General features: G+C 34.1%; 1 protein-coding gene across 5 annotated transcripts in view; it reads left to right on the top strand.

Annotated features, from left to right (window-relative positions):
* Positions 1–16,478, top strand: part of Bruce (BIR repeat containing ubiquitin-conjugating enzyme) — a 571,194-nt gene that overhangs the window by 42,278 nt on the left and 512,438 nt on the right. For all 5 annotated transcript variants that reach the window (XM_069833681.1, XM_069833684.1, XM_069833683.1 and 2 more), the window contains exons 4-7: positions 6,416–6,660; positions 6,837–6,965; positions 11,645–11,864; positions 12,115–12,298. In XM_069833681.1, coding sequence (XP_069689782.1) covers positions 6,416–6,660; positions 6,837–6,965; positions 11,645–11,864; positions 12,115–12,298 — 778 coding nt within the window. The remainder of the gene's footprint in view (positions 1–6,415; positions 6,661–6,836; positions 6,966–11,644; positions 11,865–12,114; positions 12,299–16,478) is intronic.

Genomic DNA, 16,478 nt, shown 5'->3' with positions numbered 1-16,478 from the left:
AAAAAAGTGTGTGCACGTTCGGTGCCTATTTTTGTCTGTTGCAGAGAAACCTGAAGTGTTAAAGTAGCTCAACATTTTTCTGAACTCCATGCAGGAGAAGGTGAGGAGTTGTTTCGCACCATGATTACATGTGATAAGATGTGGGTTTATCATTCCACACCTGTATTGAAATGCCAGGGTATGGTGTGGGAGATGGCAGGAGAAGGTCAAGGTTAATTGTTCTTTGGGGAAAGTGATGGTTATCATTTTCTGGGATTCACAAGAAGTGTTCCTGGTTGATTTTTTTGCCAAAGAGAACCACGATTAATGCTGAACATTACTGTGAAACTCTGAAGAAACTGTGAGCAAATGTCAAGCACAAGAGACTGGAAAAATTGATGAACAAGGTCCTTCTAATACATGACAACGCCCATCCTCATGCTGTCCATTAGATAGTTGATTTTCTGGAGCAATTGTGATGTGAAATGTTCCCCACCCTCCTTATTCACCAGATTTGGCACCCTCAGATTTCCACTTGTTCCCCAAACTCAAAATTTTGGTAGGAAATGATTTGGAAGTGACAGCGAACTCCACAAATTCATCACCAGATGGCTTCAGCAGCAGAGCATCCTTCTGTATATTTCTTGAAATATTTTTTTTTATATTTGTAACGCAGCTTCTTTGCTTTAGGAAAATCTACGAACTTTAATTATTGGATGGTCGCTGTAGTTTAAAATAATTAAAAAAAAAATCACATTTTTATTAGGAAGTCCATCTTTCATATCATTGGATGACTTCCTTCGATCACCAGGACTTGGACTGTACCTTATTTGGAATTAAATCTGTCAGGGTACCGCAGGCATTCTGAATTAATTGGCCATAATTCAACAGTCGCAGGGAATGATAGTTTGTTTGAATATATTCAGACATTTCAGGAGGTGGTCTTGTCTTTCAGAAGACCTTACCAACGTAGTTCAGTTCTAGAGTTTTAAAAAACTATTTTGTGTTCTTGGTGTACCATATAACAAAAAATGGTATAAACTTAGAAATGAAAAATTGCATGGAAGGGAAAATTATATAATAAAAAAAAAAATGCTTTTCCAGCTGGGATTGTTGAATCCGAATGTCCTGCATATGAGACCAAAATTCTATCCACTAGACCACAGATGGCATTATGAAGATTATTCGAGTGACAAACATTCAATTCAACCTCGATTATTGATTAGGAGGCCATTACCCATTTTCCTTTGAAATGACACATGCACCACACATTAAAACTTTGATTTTTACTCGAACAAGAGTGCAGCCATTTTTTCTTAGAACAGCTGTAAAGCTCTGCCATTGCACTGGTCTTACATTTTGTTAGTATTTTTTACATTTCGTAGCGTAATATGTACTGCTTTTTCTTGAAATTGGTAATAGGAACATGAATGATTTCGCAAGTATGATGTCATAAGCAGAATTGAATTTTTATTGAGTTTGAAGCTAGTGAAGACTAGATTACATCATCCTTCTTAGGATAAATCTTAAACACAGCAATTTTAGACTAATGTTCTTCAAATGTATGAATGAAGATAGTAAAACTGTCCTAAGTGAGACTTTTAAAATTTTTTTTAGTAGGTTATTTTACGACGCTTTATCAACATCTTAGGGTATTTAACGTCTGAATGAGATGGTGATAATGCCAGTGAAATGAGTCTGGAGTCCAGCACCAATAGTTATCCAGCATTTGCTTATATTGGGTTGAGGAAAAACCCTGAAAAAACCTCAACCAGGTAACTTGCCGTGACCAGGAATCGAACCTGAGGCACCTGGTTTTGCGACCAGACACACTAATCGTTACTCCACAGGTGTGGACAAGTATGACTTTCATTGGATAAAGAAGTAAAGATGTTTGTTTCATATAGTACCAGCAAATACGTTGCATGTGAAAAACATCCTTTGTACATGAATAGAGATGAATAAAGGCAAAATTCTATGTTCATCCTTGTCATTACTCTGTTCTCAATTCTTAGAAACAGATGTCACTTCATAATGATTATAGAGACCTCTGATGGCAAAGAGTTGATTCATAATCACTCCAGAATCTACATCCATGTTGATTTGGTAATTTAGGTATAATATATTATCTGGTGTTCCATGGGTGACCATGACACTATCTTTGAAAAATATTGGAGTGCAAGAGACCAAATGACTTCATTGTCAAATGCCTGACATTAGAGAACAACAACAACAGATCCATGTATGTGTAAGAACTCGTCGATGTGCTGTATGTGTTTTCAATCTCTGAAACATTAAACCAGAAGTGACATGTCATTAGGCGAGATTCTGTTGCTACATAATGACCAGACATCGGATTCTAGGGCAAATGCCTATTTTGTTTCTTTAGGAGAAAAGTAAAAATAATTATTAATATTTGTGTTTCATGGATATTGAAAGGTATTCAAAGAGTTTTATAGTGCCCTAAAATGCCCTAAAACGGTTATTAGAGCCTAATTTGTTAATATTCGCCTAAAAATGCCTAACTCACTGTAAAGTTTCGCATTTTACTCTTACTTTTTATAATTTATACTTGCATTCACTGCGAAATTTAAGGCATTTAAAAAGTGGAAAGTTTGCTTCACACCGGCCATGAAACCATTGATAAAGGAAACAAAATGTTTTGAATCTCACGACACTCGCAACAGATTTCACCGAATTTAACATGTTTGGAGGCATAAATGCCGACAAAGAACCAACCTTAGTTTTGAAGCAGGCAACAATCACAACATGTGCTGCTACCGATTCAGAGATATACTATACTATAAAAATGACTGTTTTCGGTCTGAAACCGATTAGCTGTACTGCCCTTCAGAGTATCATAAAATCACAATTTTTGGAGAAAGAGTGTTTTTGAAATATTTATGAAAAGTCGTAAAACTGTGAATTAGTAGGGTAAACCGTTACAAAATATTTAAAAGAATGGCCCTCCTAGTGTTAACACTACCAGGAAATGCAACAATAAGTGGAACTTTGTATTTTTGTCCAATTGAATCTCAATAACAACGGTTCATTTGAATGCTCGTTAACAGTTGCTCTTTCCCTCACCTTATTTGTGTTGAGAAGTTTTGAGCGGTAGGACGTTTTCCTGTGAAGTTTAATGCGATAATGCCGAAAAATATAAGTGCAAAATCTACATTGATCCGGCAATGGCTAACAGAATATTCAGAATTCACTTATGATGGAAAAATAATATTCTGCAAGATTTGTAGCAAACAGGTATGTAACAATAGTTGAAATATATAAATTCTATTAATTTTAATGAGTAGGCCTATAATATTTATACATTGACTGAGCTATCCTGAGGTATAATTCTTTTTAAGACCACTACACTTTAACCTTTTAAATTCCGATAGTTAAAGTATTTGCAGGTCATTAAAATTTTGATTGTTCGAACCCACTAACTTTGTGATAGAAATACGGGAATACAACAATTAGGATTTTATTTTAATTCAGTTTACTTTACATTTTTAGATTTCGCAAGAAAAGAAGTGCCACCTAAAGCAGCATGTGCAAGGAGTGGCTCATAAGGCTAAAGCTCAGCAGAAAAATCAACTGCAACAAACTTTACTAACACAGCCTACTTCATCCAATCTCAGCAGCAATTTCTATGCTGATTTAACCAGCAATTTCTATGCTGGAATGCAATTGAAAATCCGGTTTTAAGACAGTTTTTACAAAAATACTGCAAAAAAAAAAAATCCCATCTGAGTCGACCCTAAGAAAAAATTACTTAGACAGAATATACAATGAAATTTTAGCTTCCATTCGGGAGGATATAGGTGATTCTTACATATGGGTCTCTGTGGATGAAACCCAGTGGCGTATACTGGTTAAAGGGTTTGGGCTACTGCTGACCCTATTATTACACAAAATATATCTAACAATTACTTTAATTTTAATTACTATGGTAAAACTAATCATACAAAATTATTACATTATGTTATATTATAAACTTTTTCTTTTGTAATTTCCTTGGGCTACCGCCGGTAGCCCCGGTAGCCCGCAAAATACGCCCCTGTATAAACCTCAGATCCTATGAATAGGTATATAGCAAATATGGTAGTAGGAAAACTTAGTCCAGATGGACCTTCGATTCCACACCTCGTATGTGTTAAGGAACTTTCGAAAGTGAATAGCCAAGCCATTGCTTATTTTGTAAATAAAGGCCTACAGTCTTTATACTCAGGTAATATAGATGATTCTAAAATTCTGTTGTTTTGTACTGATGCTGCCTCATACATGGTTGCTGCAGCTCCACTTCTTAAAACATTTTATCCTAACCCCACGCATGTAACCTGTCTAGCACATGGCCTTCACAGGGTTTCTGAAACAATCTGGAATGAATTTCCTCTTGTCAATTCGTTTATTTCTAACACAAAAAAATGTTTTTGTAAAGCCCCATCCAGGATTTCAATATTCAGAGAGAACTTTCCAGATATCCCACTCCCACTTCAGCCGGTTGTTACACGATGGGGAACCTGGATTCAGTCAGTGGTGTATTATTCTAAGTATTTTAAAGAAATGGTCACAGTTATTGATAAATTACCTGAAACTGATAGTGCAGCGTGTGTGAAAGCAGTGAAAGATTGTCTGAATGACTCACGAGTGAAAAACGATATTGTCTACATAACATCAAACTTTTCTTTCATACCTACAAGCATTGAACAATTAGAACGTGAAAAACAATCTCTTTGTAGCCAAATAGCAATAGTAAAGGAAGCTCAAGTGAACATACATTCTGCTTTGGGCGAAACTGGGAAAAAAGTGAAAAAATAAGTGGGACAACGTATTAAATAAGAATGTAGGGTTTTCATTGTTGGAAAAAGTATCAAGAGTGATATCGGGGGAAAGTATAAATGTTCCAGTAAGTATTGATGTTTCTATTGTACCTAATTTAAAATTTGCGCCTCTCACATCAGTTTCGGTTGAAAGAAGTTTTTCTGCTTTCAAAATGATTCTCAGTGACAAAAGGCAAAGGTTAACTGTGGAGAATTTAGAAAAAATTCTGGTGGTGTACTGTGCAGATAATTATAATAAAGTCTGAGCATGGAACTGAATTTCAATAACTTAAAATGAGCAATCTTGATATCAATAATCATTATTTCATTAGTTTCAATATATTAAATTTGTGCAGCTCTGTTTATAAATATAATATAGTATTCTTTTTTAATGTTTAAACATACTTTTTTGTGCGTATTTTAGTGTATAACTAAAAATTTCAGTGAAAGAAATAAGTATGATACCTTGATGTGCCTAAAATGCCTATTTTCATTAAAATAGAGCCTAATTTTACAAATTTTGAGCTTATTTTAGGCGCCTAAAACTGCAATTTTTAGTGCCTAAAAATCCGATGTCTAATAATGACACAAAATTCACAGTTTGCTCAGCATGTTAAGATTGTCAGCCTTAGGCGGCCTGTATTTGAAGTATGGATAGTACAAAAGTTTTGGATCTAATGTACAGTAAGTTTAACGGTAATAGCAGTCCACTGCTACTGCTATTTTGTAATGGTTTGAATCTGACTGTGAAATGAGCAGCTCTGGGTTCAAATCCTGGTTGGGATAATTTACCTATTTTTCCTCAACCCGTAAAGAGCAAATGCTAGGTAACTTTTGGTTCTAGACTCTGGACTCATTTTGCTGGCATTATCACCTTCATTTCACTCAAATGCTAGATAACCATTATAGTTCATAAAGTGTTGTAAAATCAGTTAAAAGAACACTAACACAAGATGTGATTACTAGTCCACAAAAAGGTTCATAACTCATAAGCCTGCTGTAATAAGTTTTTTTCTATACTATTTCAGAGAGGTTGCTGCCAATTTATTGGTAGAAGACACATTTTTCGTGAGAAATCTTACTCTGTTCTGTTTTTCCTCTCTCTGTCAGTGCTGAACTTGCTATCTTTAACTCGAAATCTCTTCTTACTCTTGAAACTACTACATCTTCTGTTGATTCAGAAACTGGGAGTTAGTATAACTTGAGCGGCACAAATTGAAAATGTATATCATTTCAGACAAGAAGGGTCATTGACTTAATTCCCAAGAACTTGATGTTAAAGACCAACCAGCCAATCAAGTACCATTGAGACTTGTTTGTTAGTTATTGTGAAATGGAATTTATCTATGTGTTAATATGAAACTTCTTTCATAAATAACACAACTTCTTAAGCAAATAAAATTACCTTTCAATCTAAGTTTACTTTGGTGTTTGTTTGCATTATTCTTTATGATTACTAATATCATTTTTGCGGATACTATTTCTGAACATCCACTAATTATGTTATAATACATATTTTTTTGATAATATTGGTATATTTAATTGCAGTAATTTTAATTGCATTGCAGTTTACATATAAATAGTGTGACTGAAGTACTATATTGTGATATTTACAGTGGAATTCCATATGCTTGGAGCTTCCTCATTGTGCTTTGAAGCTGGTCTGTGCAGGCATGGTTCAGGAATTGAAACGTCAAAATCGCCATATACCAGCATTATCCATTGCATCAGCCATAAACGAACGTCTTAACTGCCTGCTTCCAACCTATTCCAGCGAGGGAGTACCAGCTGACAGGGCTCTTATGTTCAGTGAAGCTGCTCGTAGGGATACGTTTATCAAATGGCCACATATGAACTACAAGTATGATTATTTTTTTCCACATATTGTATTATTTTATTCACACTCCTCACATGTCATGTTATATGAGGGACAGACTCTGACTAGTTATATTGTACCTGTCAAAAATTATTTATGTTGTAACTTATAACTGAAAAACTGATTTCTTTGTGAAATGGTTTTTCATTAAACTGTTACAGATGGGCACTTCCAGACCAAATGGCACAAGCAGGGTTTTATCATCAGCCAAATTCTACAGGAGATGATCGTGCAATGTGTTTTACATGTAATGTCTGCTTGGTTTGTTGGGAACCCACTGATGAACCGTGGTATGTATCTTAAAGATGTCACAATTATAGTCTTGTGGTTTAATTTTAATTATACAGTATATCCTTAATTATATAACCTGTAAGGACCAATCACTCCTCAGAAAATTAAGACCAACTCAGTAATACATACATACCTTCACTGAATGGGTTTGGTATATGTCTCATATTATTTTATCTTTTGTATGCATAATTCAGTTTATATTTATATCTTTTCACTTCATCATAGTACTATGTATGTAAAGTACATTTGTGTGCTTGCTTGCGTCACTCGCATGTGTAATGTAAAAGCTAACATGGACAGGTGACCACACTAGATATTTGTAAAAATGTAATATGTATATGGTAGGGACTTTGGATAGATACTGATTTTTTTTTTTTTTTATAAAAAGTGTTTCGTGTAATAAAATGTAATTCTGCTCTTGTTTCACACAAACACATACAGTCTTCCCTAAAAAAGAATGTGATGACTTTCGGTGGTCTTTGCACCCTTTTCATTTAAAAGGCATCCTCCTTTGGAATGTTATGTGATCTGTGTAGACTGTAACATTATCTTAAACCGAGAAGAATCTGTTGGAGAGGCATTAAGTGGGTGATTCCTATCTGTCGTATTCTAACCTATTACAATTTCAATAAACTAGCACTGAGGTAGTTCTGCTGATTTCAGAAGTGAAAATCGTTGAATTTATAAGTGATTTTTTTTTGTGGTAATGCAGTTGATCATATATGCAAGGCATAGCAAAAACCTAAACTAATCAAACGTAACCTATCACAGATTTGTATGTGCAAGGTGTATAAGCAGAGTACGAAGGAAACTACCTCAGCTCTAGTTTAGCCACAATTTTTCTATGCAGAGCTTAAATAGCTCTATGAAATTGTTTGAATATTGAATGAAAAACAGGATCTTCTATTGCAGAATCTTTTGGCTATATTACTGCCAGGATATACGATTGGAACATGTACACAATCAATGTTGTCTATGACAACAGAAAATTTAGCTATAAGCTTATTAGGCCTATAGAAATAATGACTATTGTATTGTTGATAGTACGTCTGATACTTTATTCATATATCTAGACAATACAGTTTTTGATACCCGTTCATATCATCAATTACTATTTCAAAACTTCCCGCAACGTTATCTTAAAGCGAGAAGAGGCATTAAGTATTCTAACCTATACAGTATACCGGTATTTAGTTTCTTCTAGAATCATTCTTACTACTTATTTCCTTAATGTGTAGTTTTCGTTGAATTCTTTATCACTTATCTTCAAAATGATTATTCCGAGTGTTATTACAACATATAAGTTCGTAGTTACTCATATGTTGAAGTTCTAAATGAAGAACTTCATCACCGAATAATTATGTCTGTCATGTTGTTGACTTCTTAACACATCGTTACTGTTTTAACGTGACGAATAGGTCCTAATAAATTAACACTAACATGTCATTAAATTATATTATTTAACGAGATGTTATAATGATAACGAAGGTTGGTGAAGCCGGCCGTAAATTGCTTTTTATTACAATTTAAGGTGCACACATGAGAGTGAGTGTGAGTGCAAGTGTGCTTTGACAGAATGGGGGGGGGGAAGGGGATAGATAAGAAAGCCTTGGCGAGAATTAAGAGGACAAGGACTTACATACCTCTGATTGAGGTTCTGTACAGTTCCAGAAACAAAATTTGGGCCACTTCAATTTTTCAAGTTCCAGTTATAACATACTGCACATGCTCAGTAAGCGCGTGATTGCTCTAGCAGCATTCTCAGGGCTTAATGGCATCTTAACTCCCTCAAATGTTGTTTAAAACTGAGTTCAATATCACAGAATTGCATTATACGCAAGAAATAAAAATCTTAGTGTTGTAACTTTGTTTCGGCTGTGTTTAGGGTTGTAAATTTTAATGGCACGGCAATAAATATAGGATGAGGGACATGAAGTGGCAAAGAGGGTGTCATGAAGCACCCAGTGTGTATACTTACCTTCCCAAAACATGAATAAACACTTGACTACCACAAACAGGTTCATAGAAGCATATAATTTGTATTATGGTTTGATATTTCAAATTTATTCAGTATTGTAGCTTCAATCTATATACATACTAATAAGAAGTAAATTATTCCTTTGTAACATTCTGTATTATTATTATCATTATTATTATTATTATTATTATTATTATTATTATTATTATTATTATTATTATTATTATTATTACTACTGCTACTGCTACTGCTACTGCTACTGCTACTGCTACTCGAAGATTGCTGAATAGTGTTTAAAATATCAATAAACTGCCAGTTATAGTAGGTTCGAAATGCCTCCTGGTGTAGATAAATTTAGCCTAGTATCCACAAGACTACAGAGTAGCTCAGAGCCAGAGCTTTGGCTCTGTACTGTAATCTTTACATCTTGAATTCGAACCCGCATTGTGACAATTATTATTATTGCTTTTATTAAAGCATATCAGTGTATTATAATATTAATTTAGTAATAATGTTTAGCTCACCTATGAACGCTCTAAACGTTCAATATTTATGCCAGTTGTAATGCAGGAAATGGACTTCTTTTTTGAATTATGTCTTTAAATTTTATGGTAGAGTGGCATAGTTCATATCATAATGATAAAAAGGTGTTAACTACAAAACATTATTATAGCTCATGCACCTTGTTCCCAGGTTAGAGTCAGTTGTATGTACGGATTTTTTAAAGTGTAAAATTAGTTACACATTTTAGGTACTGACATAGGAAACTAAGAAGAAAAGTGTTATTAAAAAAAAACTGTGGTACAAAATAAAGCAATCTTCTTCTGTAATTGAAATGAAATAATTTAAAGTAACTTTTAAAAAACTACATTTTTAATAGGAAGTTCATCTTTCATGGCTTTGGATGACTTCCTGCAATCCCTAGGAGATGAACTGTACCATATGCCTGTATGAAATTAAATATGACCTTACTGCTTGACATCGCAGGCATTCAGAATTAGTTGTCATATTCATTGGCAGTCACAGGGAATGCATATGGCCAGTTTTTTAAGGCATTGAGGAGAACGCATTTTAATATATACAGATATTTCAGGAGATAGTCCTGTCTTTGAAAATGTGTTACCAGTGTAGCTTAGTTCTAGAGTTTTTTTCTAAAAAAAAAAACTGTTGTGTGTTCATGGTGTCCCATACAAAAAAAAAAAATGGAATAATCTCAGAAATGATGAATCACAGGGAATGAACAATTTTACAATAAAAAAGTGCTTTCCACTGGGGATCAAACCCCAATCTTCTGCATAGAGTTCTGTTTGTTCAGAGTTTTAAGCTGGGTAGAATTTCAATGAAGTCGGTTTTTACATTGGAGTTAACCCATTTCTTTAGTTTATAATGAGGATTGTAATAACGTGTTTTAGATTTAAAAAGCTTATGTTCTTCATGGAGTGCACTGAGTTACTGATAATAGCTTACCCTAATTACATGCTCAGTTTGTCTACAGACCTGGAATACCTGAAATTGCTCTGAAATGTACTATCAAGCCTGGGAAACTTGGAAAAGCCTGGAACAATAATAAAAAAAAAAAAAACTTTGAATTATTTGAAGTTCTTCAATGATTTAATTTTCCTGACTGATGCTGAAGCTGAAACAGATGCCTTGCAAGAACAAGAAAACAGTTAAAAAAGTTGTTGGACTCGATAAAAACTAAGAAAAGAAGAATTAGTATTTTCTGTTTTCTGGTTTTTTTTTGTGAATATATGTGGTCTCCCCTCCCAATATTTTATTTTATAATGAATTCAGTTATCCTGGTTATAAAATATCATTTATGGCAGAATCTGATATACCAGACCAAACTCTTAAATTTAATAAATCTATGGGTACCATCAGCAGTATTAAGAAACACATCATTAGTCCAGACATGACTTCACCTTTATAAAACCTTGGTGAAACAGTTCTGTGTTATGCCAGTGAAGCTTGGACCCTGGAGACATGACGAAAATCGGATTACTGTCAGAGAAATTGAGTTCATGCACTGCACAGCAGGGTATATGAAATGGAACAGAAAAAGAAATGTAAATATCTTGAACGAGCTCCAAATGATACCTGTTCTGAATCACATACATTAGTGTCAAACCAATTGGCTCCAACATGTAAATCGAATGTCAAACAACAGAATACCAGAAGCAATCTTGAATCGTAATGCAACAGGAGAAACGTTGTTAGGATATCCTAAGAAATGGTTGAAAAAAAAAAAAACTTTGTAGACCATAACAGTTCTTCAAAGGATTAAAACCTGTGAGGATTATGGTGTTGGTGGTGGTGATTATGATGATGGCGATCACAAAGGAAAGGAATTATAGAAGGTGGAATTGAGTGACAATTATTTTTCTTTACATTTTATTTACTGTACAGAATTTATAAGTGAATTAAAATAAATACTACTGTATATTTTTATGCATAACCCGAAAAAAAGAAAGAAATTATCCTGGAAAACCTGGAAATACAAAATCGATGTCTAGTAGACACTGCTATTCCCTCTTCCATTTTTCCTTCATCTTAAAGACTCTGTATTTTAGAAAAAGAAACTGCAGCATTTTATCTGAGATGAAGTTTATTGTTATTTACAATATAAAAACCCTTCCGAATTTATTTCTAAAATCTAAATACTGTGTTATACTTAAGTAAGTTAAATGTTTCTTTTCAAAGGTCTGAGCATGAACGCCACTCACCATCATGCCCTTTTGTGAAGGGCGAATATACTCAAAATGTTCCTCTGTCAGTAACATATGCCACAGCACCAGCAACTTTGTTTGGAGAGCAGGGTGAGGAAGTAGCATCTATTGGGACTTCGTCAGTTCCTGAACTTTTTGCTACAGCAACACAGCATGGTCTTGTGGCCATATGGAACACCTCAAGACAGCTCAAAGTGAGTAACTGAGAATATTTTACATATATTTCTGTAAGTTTAGTATATTTTGCTGAAATGTAAATTGTACAGCTAGAGTATTAATGTTTTCACGTGGAATAAGATTTTAGGGATTACAGTTACAATGTAAGACAAAAATTGATTCGAAATATAAATGTTAAAGAAGTTGACAAAGAAAGTTGCTGTATGTGTTGAACATGAAAGCATAAATGATAATGAATTAAATTCGTTCTAAATTTGTGCTAAACAGAAAGAAGTGTGTTTCTATATTACACCCTCCGACCCAGTAATCATGAGGACCCAGCACCAGGATAGCATTGGTTATAGTGACATCAGAGTGCGTGAAGCTTGGCCGGAGAAAAGTGATGATGCTTTTGCTTCTGAAGTATCTACATCTGATGTTGTGGAAATTCCTCTTTCTGATATCGCAGTTGGTAAGTAAACTCTTAAAGTGAAATTACAATTTAATTTATTGGTCTGACCCAATAGCTCACAATAAAATTTAAAATGAAAAATTATATAAACAGGTTTCAGACAAAATTGATTAAGACATAAGAAAAAAAAAAACAGAACCAAATATAATTTAAATTGAATGTACACCATAAAGATGCTGACGAAATATCGCTACAGAAAATTTTATTATGGTGGTGACAATGGCATCTTGAAGATCTCTCGTCAGCTTGTATTTTTCCCTCCACTTTACAAAGGCTTTCGGAATGGTGCCTTTCGCTCCGAAGAAGAGACCGGTAACTGTGATTTTTTTCTATGTTGTATTTCGCCAATAGGTACTGAATCGTGGGCTTGTAGATTTCATTTTTCTCTTCTTTCACTTCTGTATTTTGGACTATTTCAGAAGAAAGCATGAATTTGTATAAGATAATGATTCATAAATTTTATTCCATAAGTCTAAAAACTAATGGAATAGATTATTTAAATATCACATAATATTCAAAACCTATAACTGAAAGTAATTTCAATTCTTTCAAGATATTTTTAAGATGAGAATGTAAGACGTATTGTTCACTGAATCATAATTGAAGCAGAATTATTCATGTTAAGTCATTCTTATTTAGAGAAAAAGCACTTCACAGTAAAACTCCTATTTTACACTTCTACGTGGATCACTGAAAAAAACTAAAGTTGAGGAAAGTGAAAATGAAGGAAAAGTTATAGGTTAGTATACAAAGAAAATCGGAAAGAATGCAACATCGATACCTGTTATATCACTGTAATTACAGATTCTCTTACTTTTTCAGCCATCCTAAAGGAATGTTTGTTTCTTATGTTCCTAACCCTTCGGTCTGTACAGTTCATTTTCCACTCCCTGATACATTACAAACATTTCATTGCTGACATTAAATTTTTTAAAGTATGCTCTTGTTTTTTGCAACCCTTGTAGAATATCAAAGAAATTAATGTTCTTTACATGTACCTCTTCCACACACATATGTTGGTCATCTTCTTCTTCGTCATTGTTATTGTCATTGAGTGAAGCATCCAGCACCTAGTCAACATTTTACATTTCACAAACATTAACACTGTATTCACAAGCAATATAGTCTTCAAATTGCACTCCAGTAGGTTGAATGGATTCCCAGTTATGTTTCTCCTGGTCACTAAGTGTGAAGACATTAGGTGACGTGACTGGAAAATAGCAAAGACTTTTCTCTCATGAATTTCGAGAGAATACTCAGTTTGGCGTGACTGAACCCACTGAGTAAACTCTCGCCACAATTGTTTACAAATCCTGCTGAGTGAATGCCACTGCATACCATTTGAACGAGAATTCTCTCTGCTTTGGTGTGACTGAACATTAGTAATCACTTTCTCACTTGAGAGATATCTCTCACTCTTCTTAGTTAGCTTTGGAGGTGACTCCAATCAGTAAAATGACATAATTCATGTATGTGGTAGCAAGACCAAAGAGTTCTCGTAAAGTGTGTAGAGAGACTGCCCAGAAAGACTAAGAAATCTCTCAATTTTCAGTGGATGACAGACCATTTTCTTGGTAAGCTGGAAGAGAGAAGAGAATTAGTGCTCTTACAAATACAGAAAAAATGCGTATCTTCTTGTAGTTTTGGTAACTCAGGATCTCAAACTGGAGTGAGTGAAGACATCTGTGTTAACTGCACGATTGTGTCAAAGACAATTTCATTTGTCCTGACAAATAGTGAGGAAGAAGGGCTAAGTTTACTATTTTGTAGCTGCTGGTCTAAGTCCTAGCTGTATCATATGTTTTCTGTAAATGTGAATGCTCACATTTAAATAAATTTTAACATTATTTCTGTTCTCGTTCTCGTTTCTCTTTCCGGTTTATTGTGAACCAGCCTTTACCTGGTTGAGGTTTTTCCCTTCGATCCACTGAGAGCAAATGATGAGTAACTTTCGTTGCTGGACTCTGGACTCGTTTCGCTGGCGTTATCACCATATCTCATTCAGATGCTAGATAACTGTAGCAGTTGATAAAGCATCATAAAGTAAGCAATTAAATAATAATAATAATAATAATAATAATAATAATAATAATAACAACAACAACCATCTTTAATTCTCTGTAATTATGATAAAACAAATATAAATGCCACTCAGGAGGAAATTAAATGCAGAATAAATAGGGGAAGCCTGTTATTATTCGGTTGAGAAGCTTTTGTCATCCACTTTGCTCACAAAAAAGATGAAAGTTAGAATTTATAAAACATTTATATTACCGGTTGTTCTGTATGGTTGTGAAACTTGGACTTTCACTTTGAGAGAGGAACAGAGGTTAAGGGTGTTCGAGAATAAGGTGCTTAGGAAAATATTTGGGGCTAAGAGGGATGAAGTTACAGGAGAATGAAGGAAGCTGCACAATGTAGAACTGCACGCATTGTATTCCTCACCTGACATAATTAGGAATATTAAATCCAGACGTTTGAGATGGACGGGGCATGTAAAACATATGAGCAAATTCAGAAATGCATATAGAGTGTTAATTGGAAGATCGGAGGGAAAAAGACCTTTGGTGAGACCAAGACGTAGATGAGAAGATAAAATAAAAATGGATTTGAGGTAGATGGGATATGATGGTAGAGACTGGATTAATCTTGCACAGGATAGGGACTTATGTGAGGGCGGCAATGAATCTCCGAATCCCTTAAAAGCCATTTGTAATTAAGTAAGTAATAATTATAATGATCAATAATTTGTGAAAGGATCTACTCAATTTCTTAATTTTGTCCTTTTGCAAAAGTGTTTCCATTTCGCATCCAGCATTTTATCGGTTGGGAAACAAATATATCTTTTGTTAGAGCCTCTTGTCCTTTATAATAATATAAATAAGAATTATTTATTTTATTTCATCCATACACAGCACAATAATTACTCATGCTGATGAAGATGCCATTGCATAACAGAACGAAACATCCAGATGTCAACACGCAATATAATAATATAGTTGTATGATATCCATTGCTATAGCATATTCAAAACACTATCGAATGATTAAATATGGAATGTGAATGAAATGCTGATAGCGAGAAAGAACATCATAGGTCCAACCATAACTTGTTATTGTTTTAGACGAGCTTAGGCATTAGACAACAACTCAAAGTGCTGCATTATTTTGCTTCTCCGGAAAGGCAATAAAAGTTCATTAAAATAGTGTGATTTCCGTAAGAATGTGGACAATCTTAATGTGCTGTATTATTGCGTACAGTACTGCTGTGCATTCTTGAAAGTACTTTATGAACATTAATATTTCAGTAAGAATCGCGAATTGCAGTGATGGGCGGTAATTAAGCAAGCAGTCGGTGTACGTATTTCTTAACGATAACAGGCTGAGTCTCAGTATTCCTCATTTTTGGGAATGGCATTCTCGATAATATGATTCTCTGAACTGGCGTTATTGGCCTGCTAGTATCGCCTATGAGAACGATCAGAACTAAGAGGCTGTTTGCCTGCCTCTACCTTACATATTCATACCACACATTTCTTCAGTTCCATTCTGAAATTCTATTTAATATATTTTACATTAAACTAAATGAATTGGACAGTAACTATTCGTGAATGAATGAATGAATGAATGAATGTTTCTAGGAGAACTACAATTGTTTACATTAGCTACTCAAAAACTTTACTTTTGCTGCAATAATTAAATTTAATGACATTCATTTGATCTATAACATAAAACTAGCATGCTCTCCCACAAATGCTATAAATTTCAAATGTAGAAAAAAAGTCTGTGAGCTAATTAAAAAAAATATTGCTGCAATAATTGAATTTAATGACATTAATTTGATCTATAACAAAACTAGCATGCTCTCCTACAAATGCTATGAATTTCAAATGTAGGAAAAAAGTCTGTCAGCTAAAATATTGAAAAAAAAGAAGAAAGAAAGAAAAAGAAAGAGTAAAAAAAAGAGAGAATAAACAAAAAATTGAACAGTTATTAAAAAAAAATATTCGGATTCGAACCACTACATGATCCAAACAAAGGAATGCTCAGCGGAAAGTGTATGTCTGCACAACAGCACAACTGTCGCAGCATCAGTCTGAGGTCTCCGATTGAAAGTGTGCAAACAACTGCTCCAGAGACAACCTAATCATGTGCAGCACTAGTTGGACTCAAAATATAAA

Source organism: Periplaneta americana, chromosome 8 (assembly GCF_040183065.1).
Source record: "Periplaneta americana isolate PAMFEO1 chromosome 8, P.americana_PAMFEO1_priV1, whole genome shotgun sequence".
Classification (NCBI taxonomy): domain Eukaryota; kingdom Metazoa; phylum Arthropoda; class Insecta; order Blattodea; family Blattidae; genus Periplaneta; species Periplaneta americana.
This window is presented reverse-complemented; position numbering and strand designations above follow the sequence as displayed.